We start from the raw sequence: 22,475 nt of genomic DNA, 5'->3' as shown, positions 1-22,475 counted from the left end.
AATCCGGCAAAATTATTAATTGCTTCAAAAAAGGGGAACTATTCAACTCTGTGGTTTTGTTTGAATGCTTGTTAAATCTGTTCCTGTTTATCTTAACTATAACACCCATACAGAGCTACAAGTTTATGAATTCTCCTACGCTTTTAATGATTATACAGTTATGTGGTTTCCCCTTAAGGGCAACCACAACAGAGAGGAGTCCAATGATACTGAACTCTACAGGTGTGTTTTGCCGTGTGTGTGTGTTTATGTAAACAGACAAAAAAAAAGAAAGTGTGATTTTGACCAGCAATCACTCCAAGATAATTTATTGTTATACTTTGTTAAAGTGGTATATCTATTCTGCATGGTAAAATATGAATACAGTAGCAAGGGTTTCAAATTCGATTTAGTTGAGGGCCACCGGAGCTCTAGACTGGGTAAGCCTGGGCCGCATAATATTTTCCTCTAGAAAGACCTGATGAAAAAGTACCCTTCTCAAAAATCTTCTGAGCAAAAAATATATGTACAAATGAAGTTCAAAAATAAAAGAATATTGATCATTTGTAAAAATATCAATGAATCAATCAATCAGGAAAGACTAAATACATGAGTTGAAAATATGAATTATTGTAATTCAGATTCTAATGTATGTCACGAGCCCTACATTTTCTGACAACAGATTGTTCTGAACATGTTTTTTACAAAATAATTTATTGTTACATTTAACTTATGTTACGTGTGACAAAACTGATAAGACTTGTATAACACGTGGCAGAAACTTCCCGAAAGTTATTTGCAAGTTGTATCCACTATTGTTTAAGCTTCAGTTCAACAGGGGGGGTGATCTGCTCTCCAAAGAGAACTTTCATATCCAACTCTTACAAGGAACTTACATATCAAGATGGAGGTCTCAAAATATCATCCTGTTGGGCACAACTGGCCCTCAGGCCGCATGTTTGAGACCCAAAAAATATGGTAGAAATTATATTTGTATTTATCTTTGGTGTGCACTGACTTGAGTTGGTACAGAGGCGTTAGTTGGTGCAGGAGGAGACAGCGACGGCGGATTAAAAACTAAACACTAAGAAGATTTCCTTATTTTAATCGTGTCCTTAGTTTCATCGATAGTCACAATCGTTGATTGATTACAGTCATGCAATTTAGCAAGTGTAGCAACTTGTGTGCCATCTTTATACTTCTTAATACTTGCTAGCTTTTTTCCCCCATGGTCATGTTTTTTTTTTCTAAATACAGTACACAAAATACAGTATTGTATTACAGACTAAACAAATCAACAAAATAATTTGGGCAACTTGTTTACTTTTAGGATTTTCCCTCCCTAAACATAGAGGGCTGAGCGGTCTATAAACTAAAAAAACATGAGAAAATAATAAAAAATTTACAGGTGTATATTCAAAGGTATGGAGAATATAAGGAGCAGTTGTTTAAATGCAAAAAGACACCTCTCCATTCTTCTAAACAGTTTACTGTTCAAACTCAGAAGTTGAAGCATCTATTTTTTTACCTTCCCAATTTTTTGCTTGATTTTATTTTATCTTTAAGAACTTAGCTTTTTTCTAAGCTGCATAATTATTGTACGATTATTGTATCACCGACTCACAAAGTCTTTGCGGAGCCCAAAATGTTCTGAACGGAATGAAAATAACAGCCATTGTGGGATGTATTTCAGCCAGTATTATATCAGGAAATGATATACTTACAGATTTCTGACGCTGATAGTTTTACACCAAAACATTCCAGCTTCCTGTAACACACTATTTCATTTTTCAGACCATCCATACACTCTTGTGCCGTTTTGTTCGAGCAGTTCAAAAAGAAGCCAGAGTATGCAACGGATTGCGTCAGTAAAGTGATCTCCCTTCCTGTTAGATACTGTCTGATATATCTTGACAGTGGTTATCATTTACTTCAAACAAGGACTTTTTGAAGGAATGGCCTTGTGCCAGACATTCACGCAACGAGGCATCAAGGGCCTTTTTTTTTTGCGGAGAGGAAGCGACCAAGACGTGTTTCTGTCTCATTAACTCACCTACCTGTATATGCAACTCAGAACCATGCTGAAGCCTGACAGTAGAGGAAGGAATCTTTGGATATCACACTTTGATTATGGTTATGATTCAGTCAGTACGATTCTGAATGCGAAACGAGTATTGATTTTGTTTTTTTACTAAGGTTTAAAATGAGTACTGAATTAATTTCCACGACAGTTTAAGAAAAAAAAAAGAAAACTATGTTTATGTATGTCACCTTTTGGATGCTGCGTGTATCATAAAATGAAGCCAAAGCTTCTTAAAATGACGATAAACATACTTAGATGTTAATTACTTATTTTTTAATCCAGTAATGAATGTCTTTTAAAAGAGATCCACATGCAATGTTCCATTGAGTGTGAATGTAGTTGCCTTTCGTCCATGATGTTGTACCTTGAAAGAGTGTCACTGCGTGTGATGTGACTAATGTATTTACAAAGGAACACTTTCCTGGAACTCAACTACTCTGCTCAGTACAAATGCTGTAACGTGTTATTAATCTCATCTCATCTCTCATCTCATTAGCCATACCGCTTATCCTCATTAGGGTCGCGGGGGGGCTGGAGCCCATCCCAGCCATCTCCGGGCAGTGGGCAGGGGACACCCTGAACTGGTTGCCAGCCAGTCGCAGGGCACACAGGGACAGACAGCTCATTCGCTCATTCACACCTAGGGACAATTTGGACCGGCCAATCCACCTGAAATGCATGTCTTTGGAATACACTTTAAAAACTCATCTATAGTGCTGCTGTGTCAATCATCAAGTCCAGTTAGTGATTTGTGATGTTTCTGAATCTCACATATTGTCACCTACATGACTTAATACACTACAGCCAATGGGTGGGTATTTTTATAAATACCTACAAAGTAAAATGAAATTACTGTAGTGATGTCTAAGGCACAGAGTATAAGGAGACTGAATTTTTCCTCATGGAGAAGTTTTCCCTACTGTATATACTTCGAACTAAGCCAAATTTAAAACTATAGAATGAAATACACCTATCTGGGTGTTAGGGGCCGGTCACACAGCCGTTTGCGGCTGAATCACGGCTAAAATTTTGCGTTTTTTTTTTGCCCGTGGTTGCCCGGGATGGAAAATGCGCAAATTTGGCCAACCCGCTGTTCATCTGTGGTATGGCCGGAAAAAAGACGCCGGCGACTGTTCCGCTTCCTCATCGCGTCATTTTCTCGTGTGGACCACGGGTATAAAAGCTCCCGAGCCGGTGTTGTGCCCAAATCCGACTCCTACGCAACAGGCTCACCCCCCCACCCCTTCGCGTGAACGCGCATTCTGCTGCTATCGCTTTTGACTTTGACCTTGTCCGTCTCTGAGTGCCCTGCAACTGGCTGGCAACCAGTTCAAGGTGTCCCCTGCCCACTGCTTGAAAAGATGGCTGGGATGGGCTCAGCACCCCCGCGACCCTACTGAGGATAAGCGGTGCAGATAATGGATGGATAGGTACTTTCAGAGTAATGCAATACTTTTAGCTGTTGGTAATCCGGGGGTAAGCTGTTTTACTTTTCAGATATCAACTAGATACTGTAATCAGCCGTTAGAGACTCCTTGTGATTAAGGGCTATACAAATAAACATGTGAAGTCAAGTCAAGTCATTTTTATTTGTATAGCCCTAAATCACGAAGAGTTTCAAAGGGCTTCATAGATTATTACACTACTGTATATTACTCAGACTATTTTTCAGCCGACGAGAAGAGTAGGTTATTCATATGCTATGGAGTAGAAGTGAGTTTTAAGCTTAGATTTAAACATTTCCACTGAGGTTGCAGATCAGATCTCAGGGGGAAGAGTATTCCACAGCACCGGTGCCCGGATGGAGAACGCTCTCGAACCAGCAGACAACTTACCAAAAGGCACTCTCAGATCGTAGGCCTCGGACCGGGACATAGGGGCAAATCAGATCTGAAAGATAAGAGGGAGCAAGTCCATGTATGATTTTGTATAATACTAAGAGAACCTCTAAATCACATCTAACTGGGAGCCAATGCAGGTTAGCCAAAATCGGTGTTATGTGATCGTACTTTTTTGTCTTAGTTAAAAGCCTCGCTGCGGCATTTTGTACCAGCTGAAGAGACTTGATTCTAGACTTCGGGAGACCAGAGAGTAGTGCATTACAGTAATCGAGACGGGAGGTAACAAATTTCATGAATTATAATTTCCGCATCCGACTGAGACAGTATTGAACGGATTTTAGCAATGTTACGAAGATGGAAGAAAGCAGTTCTAGTAATTTTCTTTACATGCATTTCAAAGGATAGATCAGGGTCAAATATGACACCTAAATTTTTAACTGAGTCACTCTGTGTGATGTGACATTTGTCAATGTTCACAGCAGTTTTTGAGAATAAGTCACGGCATTTAGATGGACCAATGACTAACATTTCGGTCTTTTCAGAGTTAAGACGCAAGAAATTGAGTGACATCCACTCTTTTATCTCAATGAGGCAGGCCTCCAAATTTCCACAGTTTAGTGTGGGAGATTCCTCCAACGGAAGATCGTCTGCGTAGCAGGGGAAGCTGATATTGTACTTGCGAATAATATCACCTAATGGAAGCATGTAAATGCTGAAAAGAAGGGGGCCAAGCACTGAACCCTGCGGAACACCACAGGTAACATTAAAGGGCTCAGATGTAATTTCACCATATTTAACACAGTGCGTCCTATCTGAGAGGTAGGATCTGAACCACGAGAGGACGGTTCCTGAGAGACCAATCCATTTTTCCAACCGTTCTAGTAGGAAATTGTGGTGCACTGTGTCAAAAGCAGCACTAAGATCCAGCTGCAGCAAAAGTGATGGAGCGCCAGAATTCATTGCCAGTAGGAGATCATTTGTTACCTTGATCAGAGCTGTCTCAGTAGAGTGGTTAGCCCTGAATCCTGATTGCATGGATTCAAAAAGGTTATTCTCGGATATGAAATCATTCAGCTGCTGTGCCACTACTTTTTCAAGTACCTTAGAAAAGAAAGGTAGGTTTGACACAGGTCTATAATTACATAAGATTTCTGGATCAAAGTTGGGTCGTTTCAGTGCGGGTTTAATAACGGCGGACTTAAAAGCTGCTGGAAGTACACCTGAGGAGAGTGATATGTTTATAATATTTAGAACTGAAGGTCCAAGGACGCCAAAAAGACTTTTAATAAGTGAACCTGGGAGCGGGTCGAACTGGCAAGTTGTCGGTTTGGCCGCATTCACCACCTGTTTGAGATTATCAAGTGACAGTTCACTAAAACTGGACAATTTGCCTGGACAGCCACCCTGTCGTGCATCTGTAGATTTCAGCCCTTTAATATGTGTGGTATTAATAATGTCTTTAGCAATTTCTTCCTGACTGGACTTGACTCATCTACAGTACGTAATGCACCCAATATTGGTCATCACTATTCTGTTGAGATTATATTTTACATGCAGTTGTTTATTTTGCGGGGCTTTACCATTATCTGCGCATCAGCAGAGTTTCTGGCTATTTTAGTTAGTCTTAGCAGCTGAGAGGGTGTTTGGGAGGGGGTGCAGCGCGTGCTCGTGGAGCAAGTGTGGGAGCGGAGGCGCGCAAAAGAAGGGGCGGCAGAGATAGTCTGCAAAAACCCGTTTGGAGGCACACTTGTCTGCGGAGTCCGAGACGGAGTGGATGAGCGTGTCCAATCTCAACCTTGCGCACGTTATATTTTTCTTTGCGTCTTTCTGCAGCTACAAGAAGGACAATGATGCTCCTACTCGTGAATCTGATGGCGATGCTGGTGTGCAGTAGTCAAGGTAAATTGCGTTCGCGCGTGCATGTGTTGTGCGCTTGCAAAGGCTAGGTTTGCAACTTGGAATGGTGTCATGTTGACAAAAAGGACTGTTTTGTCAGAATGGACCTTGTTTTGTAATCGCATCACGTCTTTGGGGGGGACTCAGAGGGGCTTTGCAATAAGGGAAGCAGTTGGAGAGGAGATGATTTTTAACGAGCTTTAAAAAAATATGTATATTATCTTTCCTTTAGAAAACAACACCCACGAAGATCTCAGTTTTGTGCTTTTTTTTAAGAATTATGAAATTGATCCTTGATTTGCACATATCCCTGCACCTCGACCCACCAGCCAACCCTCGGTTGTGCCACCTTTTTATGTCCAGTCAACTGTGCATTGATCCTACAAGTGACACATTTGCACTTGCACGGTGATGCAATTGCATTCGGAGTCCCTATGAAGTTCTATGTCGTTTGCGCATGAGTGTCTCTCCGTGCACCTTTAATCATCATGATCATCATAACAGTCACGACTACGGCTCTCATCAATTTTGGAAGCCTGATACCATCATTTCCTCACACTTAAAACGACTTTTACTGTATTTTCGTCCAGCATTCCGATCAATGAATGTGATTTACAGTTTTAGAACGCTAGATGGGAGTAGAGTGCCAATGAGCGACCCGTCTGGGAATCCCGTCTGGACTTTTCACAAAGAACAAAATCTAGCGTTTTACATACTTCATTGATCTCAATGAAGAGAGTGAAAAAATCTGCAACATATGTCAAAAAAAACAAACAAACGCAAAACTAATTTGTTTTTGTTTACTTGGTGAACAGGAAAATAAAGGAAGGAATAAATACATACTTAAACTTCAAAACTGTTCTTATAGGAATTCATTGAAATAACATTATGAAACATTATGAGCTCGTAGGTCAAAACATTTTTTTTTATTAAAATATTTTAATAGCAATAAAATTAAAACTAAATAATACAATTGAATGATATCACATTAGCTCTATATTTGAGTTTCTCCACTTGTTGTGTTGATACAATCAGTATTTATTCTCTTTGGGCCGCAATATGCAAAAATCTGTAAAGTAATCCCGCCCACAATTGTGTTGGCCCGAGCTCACAGAAATAGTCGATTGTGGATAAGTGATACTGGTCGCACAGATGCTGTTCATTAATAAAAGAAAGATCTTTAAAAAAAATAAAAGCGATCACGCATGACACAAATTTCTTCTATCTGCCCTTGCTCTTAGCAAAAATTGACTGAGGATAATGGATTGCGGCTAGAACAGTTCAGTTCGTTTTAGGCAGGCCACATTGGCACGCCTCAGCAGCCTGAACCGAAAAAAAAAAAACATTATGTAAGCCCCTGCTTTCAGCAGTATTCGACTAGGAATAAGGGATCGTAGCCAAAACTATGCATTTCATTTTAGGTGGGCCAGAATGGCACATCTCCCAACAAACGGGCCTTTTTACGCTTCCCGCTCGCAGCAATATGGGATAGGAGATAATGTAATGCACCCACACGAGTGCAGTTCACTTTAGCTGGAAATAATGGCAAAAATAAAAGGCGCCATACCTGCCAAAAATTTATCAGCCAGTCCCCGCTTGCAGCTATATGCAATCGGGGGTAATAATTTGGACGTACAAGTGTAGTTCGTTTTAGATGGAAATTATGGCAAAAAAAATAAATAAATAACGTCCAGGCTGGGCAAAAATGAGATCTGCTGGTCCAAACTCTAATCCTATAATAGATAAAGGTTGCACGAGAGCAGTTCACATTTTGGCTGACAGAATGGCAAAAAGAGCTGCCAGGCCTGACAGAAGTTGGCTCTGCTGGCCCTCACTCGCAGCAATATGTGATCAGGGATAATGGGTTGTGGGATATATTTCAACACTGCGATGCTTTGAGGCCTTAAAGAACGAAGAACCAAGTAGCGAGGGATTACAGTACAAATTTCCTTCCCCACATGCTTTCACCTTTCCAAAGAATTGTAACATTCAAAAAAATGTAACTTAGAAAATGTAGGAGTGCAGTATTTTAGTCATTTTTGAAAAGAAACACATGGGAATAATTCTGCAAAATGTAGGTTTGATTTAGAGTATCAAAACTCAAGGCACAAGGGCCAATTATGACCCATCATATCATTTTATGTGGCCCGCAATAGCTTAAAATGTCTAATCGTCCAAAAAATAAATGGATCAAGAGTCCAATTTTAAGTCTGTTTTAGCCTGCGGCTATACATACAATATGGCCTGTACAAAATCGATGTTGAGTTTCTCCCTTGACATTTGCACATGTGGCATTTAATCAAGTGCCCCTTGAGTACGTAATTTATAGTACTTCCTGTACAATTTTCAGAGCAAAAAAGACTCTCATAGTATTTAGTAAACTTGTTGTGATATGTACTTAACGTTGTGTCAGACACATTCCTCCCAGCGTAGCCCCCATTAAAATGTCTGTCGCCATTAAAACGGGCTCATACTATATTGAACGCATCTACAGCGCTTGTGTCATGTCCTTCATTTAATGAGGTCTCAAGAGTGCAGGCGAGCGTCTGCCTATTTCCGGAAAAGCCTCCACAAATATCGTCTTCGCTCGATGACGTGAGGCAAGAGGAGGGAAGCTGTGTTGTTTTCGCATAAGTTGGACTTTTCCCCATAACTGGTTTTATGCCATGGCGTGCATCGATGTCGTCCTTTGTTGCACTTCTCTTTCATCACACATTAGCAACGGATTGCGTAATTTATCATCTATTCATGCAAAATTCCTCATTATTTGCGCTGCTAGATAATCGCCGAAACATATTTTATGATGGTGTGCAAACTGGGTAGATGACTCAGTTTCAATGGTGTTATTTTGAACACCGGGACCTGTTACACAATTCTGGTAAATATCTCACCATAGTGTTTTTTCTCCCAATTTATTTTCTGTTATACAGTATCAGCAAAAACAATGTTAATTAAACCCTTGTTGTTTGTGGGGGTCATATTCCAGAAAACACCCACGCTAGTCAACATCTGCAGAGTAGAAACATTATTTGTTTATTCAATTTTCTATTATACATTAAAACCAAGGAACAAACCCTATTTACGGGTTAAAGCATTTGTTTAAGTCATCTTGGACAAACACAAAAATAAATACATCCGTCTGGAGCTGCAAAAAAACAAAAGCCTTTATAATCCTTATAATAAATGCAACACCTATATTTGATATATTAGCTCGTTATCAAAAGGACCAAGTTGGATGCAACGCATCCTGTAGAGAATGATGCACATGTTACTACTAATCACTTCTCTTTTGTAGGTTACCGCCTCTGGTTTATCTTTATTACAATATTAATGAAGTACAGTATGTTATATTGCTTTGAAACAATTAAAGAAATGCGATAAAGAAATCCACTATTTCGGGCAACACGAATTTAATAAAACGCAGCATGCATCTATGAGAAATACAACAGCAGCCTTTTGTGACGTAAATAGAATCAAATCAACACAGTCTAAGTTTGTTTTTTCTTCAAATGTCAAACAAACGCAGCAGCATTTTACTCTCTCTTTTTTGATACCAAATCAACTCAGCCATGCTTGGATCTGAGCAACAGAACACAAATAATATCCAGACAAAATACATACTGACAAAAATCCAAAATTACTTCATAAAAACAGCTTCTTTGTTACTGAAAAACGGCTTATGACAAGATTGTATTCTTAGTTGTTCTATGTGACTTCTGTGTTGTAATTAGGGTGTAGCGAGATATTGGGTTACATTGTGGCGCACCCCTTTAGAAAGGGCGGGGCTTGCGCTCGGCTTGGCTTCAACACAGGAAACCCAAGAGAGAGGAACACAAGCAGAGGAGAGATGCGCTGAAGTAGTTGGAATGTGATACTCATTCCACACATTTTTACAACATTGAAAAATGTTAAAAGTGTTCGTGTCATGTTTTTCCTACGACATGAACCATTTTAAAAGAAAAATATATTTCCCTTCACTGCTTTTTCAATTCATAAAACAATTGGAGAAGCGCCTAGGAGCCACTCAGCAGCGCCAAAAGGCACATATCTTTTGTGCTGTCAAATGATAATTTTGGAGATTTTCTTGCTGCTATACTGTATTGCACTAATGGGCAGAAATGATTTCAGGACACTACTTGTTTACTTCAGATGATATTTTGTCACCATATTGGGTACGTTTTATCTTCTTGTCGAGAAAGACTATTTTTGTGCTATTTGTTGATCCAGAGCGTTTTGTTGACATAATTTGCTCTTAGAAACTTAAAATTGAAAAGATTGGTGCATATGTAATGTAGGTTCATTAAATTGTTTTACGTATGTGTGCAACTTAGAACAGAAAATTATTGCTCTCAGGCAGACACAGGCAAAAAAGGGGTGGGGCGACTGTTTAGCCAGTCAGAATACAGAACACAATGCAGGATGAAAAACGGCAAAGTAGCGAAAACACAAAAAGTAAAAGGCGGGACAGTGAGATATTACTATACAGTGGGCGGCAGTAGCTCAGGAGGTAGAGCGATCGTTTTAGGATTGAGGGATCCCAGTTCGAATCCCGGCTTGTCCGTGTTACATGCCGAAGTGTCCTTGGGTAAGACACTGATACCCCTATACCCCCAATAAGCAGGTTAGCGCCTTACATGGCTGCACAAATCACGGCCGCTATTGGGAAATGTGAAGCACAATGTAAAGCGCTTTGGGAAGTCATTGACTTGAAAAGCGCTATATAAATGCAGATCATTTCATTTCATTAAGACATTCTTCACAGGGTTAATGATTCAGATTCAGATACAGATCTACTTTATTGTCATTCTAGTACACGTGTATACAGAACGAAATGTCGATACATCTGACCCGCACAGTTTCCTTGAATGTACAGATATAAATAAAATGTTGTATTGAGTTGGAGTATTGAGTACTAATAATATACTAAATTATTATGGCTATGTATAGTATTTTACAGTAGTGCAAAGAGTAGTACAAAGAGTGCAAGAGGAGCAGCTAACCAGATGTGCAAAATGGGCAGTCAGGTAAACAAGTCAGGTAAACAGTAACAATAACACTGTAGTACAATAGTGCAGAGGAGAACAGATGTGCAAGGAGTGTCTACCTATAAAGAACTGCCAGTCAGTAGTGCAAAAAAAGTCAAACAAAACCAACAGATGTACAGATTAGCAGCAGTTTAGATTTACTATGTGTTTGATTGACCATTTAACAGTCTAATGGCCAGGGGGACAAGACTATTGTGGAACCTGGTGGTCCTGCACCGCACACTGCAGTACCTCTTCCCAGAGGCTAGCAGAGTGAACAGTCCATGATGGGGGTGAGAGGGGTCCCTGATAATGTTCTTGGCTTGGGATAGGCAGCACTTCTGGCCAATGTCCTGAATGGAGGGGAGAGAAGTCCCGATGATTTTTTTCTGCTGTCCTTGTCACCCTCCTCACACTACCCCAGTCGGAAGCGCTGCAGCCTCCACACCACACAGAGATACAGCTGGTCAGGATACTCTCTATGGTGCCCCTGTAGGATGTGATGAGGGAGGGTGGGGACAGGTGGGCTCTCCTCATCCTCCGCAGGAAGTACAGGCGCTGCTGTTGTTGTTGTTGTTGTTGCTGCTGCTGTTGTTGTTGTTGTTGTTAGATCGCTTCAAGTCGTCTAAAGATGATCTTTAGGAACGACATGGAACGCTTCGGTTGTGTTACAAGTTCCGCGAATTCGGATCCAACTGCCCATCGTTGACGGTCCGCGATGAAGGCGGGGCAATCGACCCATAGGTGTTCGGCCGATTCCTCGCTCTCCCCACAAAGTCGACAGATGTCGGTAGCCGACTTGCGGAGGAGGAATTGCCAGCGTCGAAGCAGCTGATGGTGGCCGCTCCGAAAGCGGATGAGGTCTGTGCGTTCAGCTTTGGGTAGTTGTACCGAAGCGTTCGTGTAGCGGGTGGGAGACGCATTCGTCGGCCATGTGGCCGTCCACAGGACACCACGTGGAGGTTGCCTTCCTTGTCCTGTTGTTGTTGCTGCTGCTGCTAGATCGCTTCAAGTCGTCTAAAGATGATCTTTAGGAACGACATGGAACGCTTCGGTCGTGCTACGAGTTCCGCGAATTCGGATCCAACTGCCCATCGTTGACGGTCCGCGATGAAGGCGGGGCAATCGACCCTAGGTGTTCGGCCGATTCCTCACTCTCCCCACAAAGTCGACAGATGTCGGTGGCCGACTTGCGGAGGAGGAATTGCCAGCGTCGGAGCAGCGGATGGTGGCCGCTCCGAAAGCGGATGAGGTCTGTGCGTTCAGCTTTGGGCAGGGATTGTTCCTCTGTTAGGTTTTGTAGCACATTCAGGAATGAGCTGAGGCGAGGATGGCTGGGAGCAGTAGGTATGTAGCTACGTGTTATGAGAGCCCTCGTAGTGTGTTGGTCCAGCGGGTGGTTCGGTTGTGGGAGGCTGGAGCCTAGGGAGGCCTCTGCATCGGCTTGTTCATTGCCAGGCAGTCCGCAATGTCCTGGGATCCACAATAGCTGTATTCTTTTCCTCTGGGAGAGGGTCGCAATTAGATGCTGTAGATCGTAGATGTCTGCATCTGTCGAATGCGGGTTGCCTAATGCCTCGAGTAGTGAGCGCGAGTCACTGGCGACGGTAGCAGTTGTTGTTGTTGAGACACTCAAGGCGCCTAAGGTAATCCTTAGTAGCGCTAGACTTGCTCGTGGGAGGCTCCGTAGTTCTCTGAAGGAGAGGGGGCTGCAACTTTCCTGTGCCTCCAGGCCTGACGGGGTGTGACCCAAGCATACGAAGCCTCTGAAGTCCTTAGTACGTTCGGACAGGCCGGTGCATGATTTATGGAAGCCCCGTGGGCAGGTAGTACAGGTGATTGGGGTGTGGTCGCAGCGAATGGTTCGAAAGCACCACTGGCATTTGGACTGGGGGCCAGGGTTGCTCTCGAAGTCGCCCACCCTAAGAGGAACAGAGAGAGGAGAGTAGAAGAGAGAAAGAGAGGAACAGATAGAAAGAGAGAAAGACAGAGAGTAAAACGCAAAAAGGGGGAAAAGAGAGAGAGAGGTGGGGAGAGAGTAGGAAAGAGGGTTAGAGAAAATGAGAGACAAGAGTGTAAAGGGGGAAGAGAGAAAAGGAGAGACAAAGAAGGAGAGAGGACCAAGAAAGATAGAGAGAGCGAGTCTGAGTGGATTGAGTTGGATTCGTAAGGCTCCCCCGGGAGAGAGCCCTTCGCAGGACACCACGGGAAGGTTCCTAGTCCTTGTCCTGCGGCGCTGCTGTGCCCTCTTCACCAGTGATGCAGTGTTCACGGACCAGGTGAGTTTGTTTGTGATGTGCACCCCTAGGAACTTGATGCTGCTGACAACCTCCACAGCCTTGTTGTTGATGAGAAGTGGGGCATGGTTGGGCTGTTTTTTCCTGAAAAATGCAACTTAAAAAAAAATCTGACAACATTCATCAACTGTTTTAGTATTGTCAAGCATTTACCAAAAATACGTTTTCTAGCGAGCCATTTAGTAACATTTTTGAAACTCATTACCAATAGAGAAATTTGCCTACCTTGCTAACTAGAAAACTTAGATAAATGTCAATCTGAATCTAAATAGCTACTTAGCAAACATTGTTAAAAAGGTAGCTAGCACACAACACTATGACTTAGCAGAGAAACTAAAGGTAGCTAGATAGCCAGATATCCGTATAGCTAGATCGCTGGAAAACTAGACAGACACACAGACAGACAGACAGAGAGACAGACAGAGAAACAGACAGACAGACAGAGAGACAGACAGACAGACGGACAGAAACATTTGCTTGCCCTTGGCTAACTCCACTCTTTCTGTAGATGAATTCCTCTGGTTGCCTCCAGGGCCTGTTTCCACTTTTTTATCCTCGCCTTTCACGCCACAGCTCAAGAATCACATCCGATCGGGACAGTGATCATTCCCGAAAGCTCCTTGCAACAGACTCGATGCTAATTTCCAGAGGACTCGCATCAATATTTATCCTTTCAGAATGTGCGGTTTATTTTAAGACGAGTGGTCGTGCTTCTTGCCTTAAGTGTAGCGGAGCTAGCAAGCGCGCAGGGCAGCGCTACACGATGTGAGCAAACCTCAAACACATGCTCGGGCCGAGACGCTCGGGCGCATACGGTATAAATCTTTAAAAAGCACTGACATCAAAACCCCTGAGATATACGGCGGAATATGTTAATTACGCCACTTAACATCGCATTGGCGGGGGTCCCCGGCGAGCCAAAGCAACCATGTAATTCTTTGTGCTAAGTGTCGGTAAAAGCCAAATACATCAACCTTGGAGGATGCAAAGTGCCGGGTCCTTTCTAAAGTGGGATTGCTAAAAAAAATTCAGACACAGACTGAAGATGCTATGACAAGCTAAATAAAACGCAAACAAGATATTGTTGCTCATTGTCAAACGGACCTTGGGTGGTGTTACAGTTTACACTGTTGCCTTCCTTCCAAAAAGCGAGCTAGCGGACTTGGCTAAATGACTAACTAGAAAACTAGCTAAACAGTCTATCTATCTATCTATCTATCTATCTATCTATCTATCTATCTATCTATCTATCTATCTATCTATCTATCTATCTATCTATCTATCTATCTATCTATCTATCTATCTATCTATCTATCTATCTATCTATCTATCTATCTATCTATCTATCTATCTATCTATCTATCTATCTATCTATCTGTCTGTCTGTCTGTCTGTCTGTCTGTCTGTCTGTCTGTCTGTCTGTCTGTCTGTCTGTCTGTCTGTCTGTCATTTGGGTTTCCGTCAAGTGAGGTTTTCTTCCTGGCTATAAACAGTGGCTAAGTTCGCTAGGTAAGCATGTTGCTTAATTAGCTAGGTAGGTATTTAGTTTAGATTGTAAGTTAGCTTTTAGAGAAGTTTGCTGGGTAGACAATTAACGAATTTTGCAAAGTAGCCTTTTGACAGAGTTTATTATGTAGCTCTTTTGTGATGTTTGCTAGGTAGCCATGTAACGAAGTTAGCTTGCTCAATATCAATATCTGTCCGTCATTGGGTTTCTACTAAATGCTAGTCTGGTTTTCTTGCTGGCTATATAGCTAGTTTTGCTAAGTAGGCATTTAGCTTGGTTTGCTCTGTAACCATTTAGCTGGAAATCTACATTGGACTTAGCTTTTTGGAATAACGAGCACGGCCTGTCCCGAACGGTTGTGATATTTGAACGATGGCGCAAAAGGCGAGTGGAAGTAAATGAAAACTGGCCCTGGAGGCAACCAGAGGAATCCATTTTGAGAACGAACGGAGTCAGTAATGGGCAAGCTCATTGTTCTGTTTATGCTATTTATGATCCCACTTTTTTCGGATATGTTAGCGTGTTTGTGCCCTTTAGTTGTCACGTCGCCGCAGCATCACAAATCCGGCGCTGGAATCCAAACAGACACAGTGGAAATAAAATTTAAGAAATATGAGTTTTTCCTTACCTGCCTATTTTGCTCTGAGCTATGAAGCTTTTCAATTATTAAAGCCTATTTTTGCGTGACTAAAAGTTTGCCCAAACACCTTGTTTCAACAATTCTACATGCTACACAGAGCTGTTGTGCGTCTTATGAAAACACACAATGTCTGTGAAGAAATTTTTCACGGGGATTTTTGAGGTTGTTTCCTATGCAGCACTTTGAAGAGCCTTGCTCATAGGCAGTTTCAAAACACGTAAAACACGCTGTGCAGCTAAAAGGATTAGCACCAGGGATTAGGAAAACCTTTTCCCAAATATTCACACTTAAATCAAAGTCAATTTACTTGCCTTTCTTTTCACTTATTTGCATTACAAACAAACAAGCATGAAAAAGAGTTTACGTTCTTGTACATGAGAACTTGGCAACCCCTCAGTGAGATTTAGTGCCATGACATTTGGACATTTTTTTAATTTTGTTTTTCCTTTACCAAGACTCCCGTCATGATAGAAGACGCAATTTATGTTCTCCTCTAGGTTAAAGGTGGACTAGGGTTAATCTGGTCAATAGTAACTTTGAAAAAAAAAACAATAATACATAAACAGGTCATTGAAAACAATCCCAAAAGTTCTGTCCAAATCAAGTAGAATTGGGTTGAATATAAGTATTTATTCAACCCCCAAGTTGGGTTGCATTGTACAAAGCAACAAAAACATTTGTGTCAAACAACGGCTCAGAAAACAGTCCTTTAGTCAAAATTGGGTGGATCGATATGAATCAATCCCTTAAATTCACTATATCGTTTAAAATGGCGGACAATTGTTCATTAAGAACTGAAAAGTTGGTTCTTATCGTAAAAAAACAACAGGAAACTTCATTATCAACATGTTTGCCAAACAACGCAGAAAACATACAAAAACCTTTTGTAAAATTCTGTAGATACAGTATATACGAATCATACTTAATAATATGCTTATTTTTCATACAACTGAAAATTGGTTTTCTTACACACTAGGAAATTGGCTCACAATTTTTTTTTCTTTTTTTCCAAACAACCCCCAAGAAAGCAGCCTATTATTTTTTGCTATAATCGGTTGGATTAATGCAAATAAATGGGGTTATTACCAACAAAATGGGCTGTTTTGTATCAAACAAAAAGGGGTAATTTTCTTTGAAATAAGTCAAAAACATCTATATTTGGTAGATTATTACTTAAACTCCCATATAGATTATTCGTTTAAAATGAAGTAAAATTGGGTTTATTACTAATTAAAACAATTGAGTTTTATTGTGGAAAACAATACAATTTATTTTAGGCAAACAACCCAGAAAACAGTTTTGAGATTTGAGTAAATTTATGCAAACTAATCCTTCACATCTAAAACCTTTATCAAAATTCCCCCAGATATATTAATTTCTTTAAAATAACAGAAAATAGGTTTATTATGAAATGAAATATTGGCTTATTATGTATTAAAGAACCAAAAATATAGTTTTTTTTTCATAGTCTCAAACCTTTGTCAAATATAGGGTGATTTATTTGAATGGATTAATGTATTTGTAATAAGAGGTAACCTACAATAAAAATGACTTATTATATGCAATCTAACAAAATTATTGTTATTTTTAACAACTCATAAGAAACAAGTCAAATTAGGTTTGGTGGTATCAATCCACCGAATTGATTATTTTAGTTAAAAATAATTGAAAATTGACCATGCGCCTATATGTATGGGAGTTCAAACAACCCCTTCAATATTTAACACCTGAAATCTGTGTTTTTTGTTTATGAATTCCCTAAAATAGAGTTGTTGATACAAAGCAGAAAATAAGATCAAATATATTTTTCACCCAAGTCTTTTGAGTTTTTGCACCCATACACTAAAAGTAAATCAGAAAGACGAGGGTTTTGAAACGAAATCACTTCAAGTGAATGTGATTGCATCTTGTTAATGTGCATCCAAAGAGATGAACTCCAACTCTGTTGGAGTCACACTGAGCCAAAATTAATAAAATGTAATTGGATCGTGTTGAGATGAATCGGATTAGATCGGTCGAGAGAAATGATTGCAGGGGGCAAACTTACTTTGTGGCAAGCCATAAAGAAAAACCCTTTGGCTGCCGCCCACTTTGCATCCCAAAAGTCCTACCTTGCAGCTTAATGGACCGCTGCAGGGCAATATGCTAGCTGACACTGAAACCACTGAGTGTGTTGGCTCATTGTTGAAATAATGTATAATAAACGGCACCAAATCTTAAGAGTGGTTCTACCTTGATACCTACCAACCTGCCTAACCACCAACTAACCCACTTACCTACCCAACTACCTACCGACCTACCAACCGATCTACCTACACACCTATCTACTTACCTACCTAGCTACCTACCGAGCTACCTAGCTACCTTCCTACCTACCGACCTACCTACCTACCTAACTTCCTACCTACCTATCTACCTACCTACCTGTCTTTCTGTTAATATATTTCCTTATCTCCCCAGCCATGCATCTATTTCTTTCTATATATGTATAGATCTATTACTCTCTCTATACATGGATCTATTTCTCTCTCTATGCATCAATTTCTTTCTCTATGTATACATCTACTTCTCTCTCTATATTTGCATCTATTTCTCTCTCCCTATATATGCATCTATTTCTCTATTTTTTCATCTATTTCTCTCTCTATTTATGCATCTACTTCTCTTTCTTTGCATCTATTTCTCCCCCCTACTATTGATGTATTCCTCTCTCTATTTATGCATCTATTCTCTCTCCCTATGTATGCATCTATTTTTTTCTCTGTCTCTATTTATCTGTTTCTCTGTCTCTATCTATTTCTCTCTCCCTATGAATGCATCTATTTTTTTCTCTATGCATCTGTTTCTCTCTTTATCTATGAATATATGTCTCTTTTTATGCATTCATTGCTCTCTCTATTCATGGATTTTTTTTCTCTTTATCTATGCTTCTATGTCTTTCTCTATATTTGCATCCATTGCTCTCTCTAGCTTTGTATCTATATCTCTTTTATCTATGCATCTTTCTCTCTCTCTGTACTAATGCATCTGTTTCTCTATCTATGCATCTTTTTAACTCTTTATTTCTCTCTTGCTCTCTCTGACACTCTCTCTCTATGCATTTATTTCTTTCTTTATCTGTGCATCTCTCTCTCTCTCTCTCTCTCTCTCTCTCTCTCTCTCTCTCTCTCTCTCTCTCTCTCTCTCTCACTCACTCTTGATCTTTTCACTCTCCCTGTATCCATGCATCTATCTCTACGCTATGTACGCACTTATCTCTCTATCTAAGCATCTATCTTTCTATCTCTACACTATTTTCTCTCTACCTCTATTTATGCACCCACCTCTCTATCTATGCACCTACGTTGCTATCTATGCGTCTAACTTTTTATCTATGCACCCCTTTTGCATCTATCACTATCTGTGCATCTGACTCTATCTATCCATATCAATGAAGGTCCAATTTTAAATTAATTGTTTTACATATTCACGTTTTCATATTTTTCCCTCACCTGACTGTATCTTGGATTGCATGCCTCTTAAAATGTATTTATTCATGGGTAAAAACCGGCAGCTATCAGCAGTCATTGTCGGTTGCCCACACGAAGACAATTTTTGCAAGGCTAAACAAACATGTGTCAGTTGTTCACCGAATGGAAGGTGAGGGAAGATTAGAATTGTTTGTTTGTCATTTTTTTGACCACCGTGCAAACTGGCTGTTTTGTTGTATTGTGTTTAGGGATTTAGTCTTTGTGGAATGGAGTCATCAAATACAGCGCAACCTTTTGCTGTTCTTCTTTACCCGCTTGCCTTTTGGTGCGCTAATCAGATCAAATTGTGAAAGCCGCTTGTTCAGTCGTCATATTCATCAATGAATGGTTTCTCATTTCTTTAAACTGCACATGTTTAACAAGGCTTTTGCACAAAAATTTTTAAAAGTTAAAGTTGCTGTTAATCCTGAGTACAATTCCCCTCAGTTTACTGAGGACTTATTTTCCATTTGCTTTTTGACTTAAAATTTCAACTTGTGAACAAATTTAGCGCTAAAATAAAGTGACAATATATTAATCTGCTTTAATTCCGAGTGTCTCAGAACCAGATTGATGACATGATTTATTGATAAATGAATATAAAATGAATTATGACGAGTACATTTTTTCCAAATGCAGCCCGCTTCTCAAAATGATTACTTCAATCTTGCCTCAGAAGATTTCCTTTAACCGCCTCCTCTTTTTCCTCCCAAAAATACTGATTTCCAAGTGGTCATGGCCATGCGACTTAGCAAGGATAGCGATTCGGGTACCTTCTTTATTTGTCTTCATTATCATAACTTTGTTTCCATGTTCTATGTGTTAGCTTCTCTCTTTAGTATAATGCAAGCCTTGGGACCCATAGTGAATAAATAAAGTAAAAAAAAAAAAGTATTTCAAATCGTTGTAAAGCACGGTTGCCATTTCACGGAGGTTAAACTGTACATATTAAATAGCAGTCCTCTTCATGTTTTTGAATCACGATCTTTGCTTAATTTCTACAGTTTTGTAACTGAACCATCCAATAATTCATTTGTATTGTGTTTGACAGTCAAAGTAGCTAAACACATTAGAAACTGAAAAAACAAGTCATTTTTTGGCCAATAACACATTTATATTATTCTGATGCCGTGACAAAACCAATAGTAAATCAGCATTTTATATATTGTTGACCAATGGCAGACAGCCATCTTGGAGACGTAACTACATACAGTGCTGTTCAAACAATATCCCCGTTTTTAGTATATTTTTTAATTTTACGTGCCAGACAAGTTATGAAAAGGTGCAGTAGAGTCTTAGAAAAATAACAAAACCCACCATTCATAATAGGCACGCTCCGAGGGATGTGCGATTGGGCAAAGAGTTTAAATGGGTGTGTTCAGAAAAATAGCTGTGTGGCAACTGATCTGAGTTCATCAGTTTGTGGGAAAAAAACAATAGCTGAATCAGGTGTAAATCGGGTGGCGCCTATTTAGAGATGATAAAGCCAGCACAGGTTGTACATGCATTTGAGGAAAATGGGTCATTCAAGGGGCAGCACGGCGGCGCAGTGGTTAGCGCGTGTGCGGCACAGTTCTGGGGTCATGAGATCGAACCTCCTGTGTGGAGTTAGCATGTTCTCCCCGTGCTTGCGTTGGTTTCCTCCAGGCACTCCGGTTTACTCCCACATTCCAAAAACATGCATGTTAGCTTAATTGGCCGGTCCAAATTGTCCCTAGGTGTGAATGAGCAAGAGAATTGTCTGTCCATGTGTGCCCTGCGACTGGCTGGCAACCGGTTCAGGGTGTCCCCTGCCCACTTCCCGAAGATAGCTTGGATGGGCTCCAGCACTCCCACGACCCTATTGAGGATAAGCCGTGCAGATAATGGATGGATGGATGGGTCGTTCAAGACACTGCTCTGCAAAACAGCGTCCTATGGTTAAAAATTTGATTGGAGAGGGAAGAATCTATTGAGAGTTGCAAAAAAATCATTGGCTGTTCAGTTAAATGACACATGGAAGAATACAGAAGACATCTTTTAAAATGGAGAAGAGAATACCCAGAACGGCAAAGGCTCAGCCAATGATCAGCTCCAGACCGCGTGTGAGACGACCCCCAAACTCTGAATTCAAACCTCGGTACACATTGAAGACAGGTAATCATGGTTGTGCGAGTATCATGGTCTGCGTATGTTTCTCCTACTCTGGTGTAAGGCCCATTTATCACATACCAGGGATCATGGATCAGTGTTTGTATGACAAGATACTTGAAGAGGTTATGTTGCCTTGTGTTGAAGAGAACATGCCCTTGAAACAGGTGTTTTAACAAGACAATGACCCCAAACACACCAGTAGAGGAGCAAAGTCTTGGTTCCAAACAAATATAATGTATGTTATGGAGTAGCAACCCAATTCCTTGATCTCAATCCAATCGAAAACTTGTGGGGTGACATAAAAATACTGTTTGTATAGCTAAACCAAGAAATGTAAATGAATTGGGGAATGTTGTTAAGCAATCATGGCGTGAACTAACGACAGAACGGTGCCATAAATTGGTTAACTTTATGCCACACAGATGTGAAACAGTTATAGAAACTGCAGTCATGCAACTAAATATTAGGATTGCTAAATCCTACCTTTTTTGGAAATACAAAACATTTTTGAGTTTGTACAGTCAACAGCAAACACTGTTATTTTTTTAACACATCCCTTTGGACTATTTGCCCAATTGCACAATCTTCGGAGCGTGCCAATTATGAATGCTGGGTCTTGCTCGTTTTCAGAGAATCTACTGCACTTACTGGTACCTTGTTTGGCGTGTAACAATAAAGAAAATACTAAAACCTGAGACATTCTGGTTAGTCGCATTGCACTGCTATTATTTTGAACAGCACCGTAAGCGCAAACACTGCAAAGTTTGAATCTTTTACGTTTTTGTGTACGCAAAATATTTAAAGATTAAAGTGAGGAGAATGCTGTAGAGAGGGGCAAAAATCGTATATCAATGTGAATAATGCAGGAATGCCGTATCACGGAACTTTACTGTACACAAATAACACCAAATTATTGCATAAGTAATTTAAACATTTTCTAAGACTGATTTCAAATGATCCGAACGAGAAAATCAGATGCCTAGCTCAAAACCCTTTTTCAGCGCTCCAAAAGCTAGTTATCCCTTCTCCATTTATTTTCCCTCTCCAGCATTTAAGGCGTCCCTAACTGATTGTGCTGCTTCATCTAATGCTTGATGATAAAACAGCAAACACGCATTAATCTGTTCATCCATTTTCAAATGCCACATCCCGCTTTGCTTGCAGTATTGTTGTCCGCAAGCGGCCTTTGAAATAATAAACGGGGCTTCAACATCTAAGCCAAGAGAATGACATCTCGAATTAGCGTCGGCTATCAGCGAGAAAATGAAGATAAATGAATGACGGCAAAGGGAAGACTCTTGGCGGGCTAATTAATGTTTTAATGAAACCGACGAGGTGAGGAGGAGGATGTATCTATCGACAGTCCAAAATCAAAAAAGTGCAGTGTTAATTGGCCTGATGTCGGCTAAGCATTAGCTGTAAAAAACAGGAAACGTCTTTGTCGGTTCCAAAACAGTGACTGATTGATTTTAGTGCACACACTGGTAATAAGGATGCTTTCAAAAAATAAATCATGTGTGATTATCGCCCAGAAAACATTTTTTTTTTTTTTTTTTTTTTGTATTG

The 22,475-nt window shown here is 40.3% G+C and overlaps 1 protein-coding gene across 4 annotated transcripts in view; it reads left to right on the top strand.

Moving 5' to 3' along the window:
* The first annotated feature begins 5,602 nt into the window (after nt 1–5,602).
* ncam2a (neural cell adhesion molecule 2a) overlaps nt 5,603–22,475 on the top strand; it is a 343,057-nt gene continuing 326,184 nt past the window's right edge. For all 4 annotated transcript variants that reach the window (XM_088331814.1, XM_088331815.1, XM_088331813.1 and 1 more), the window contains exon 1: nt 5,603–5,802. In XM_088331814.1, the coding sequence (XP_088187940.1) occupies nt 5,751–5,802 (52 nt within the window). In that variant the 5' untranslated portion in view covers nt 5,603–5,750. The remainder of the gene's footprint in view (nt 5,803–22,475) is intronic.

The sequence above is a fragment of the Urocampus carinirostris genome, chromosome 3 (assembly GCF_059441175.1).
Source record: "Urocampus carinirostris isolate Australia breed hairy pipefish chromosome 3, RoL_Ucar_1.0, whole genome shotgun sequence".
Lineage (NCBI taxonomy): Eukaryota > Metazoa > Chordata > Actinopteri > Syngnathiformes > Syngnathidae > Urocampus > Urocampus carinirostris.
The sequence above is the reverse complement of the archived record's forward strand: the minus strand, read 5'-3'. Positions and strand labels throughout refer to the sequence as shown.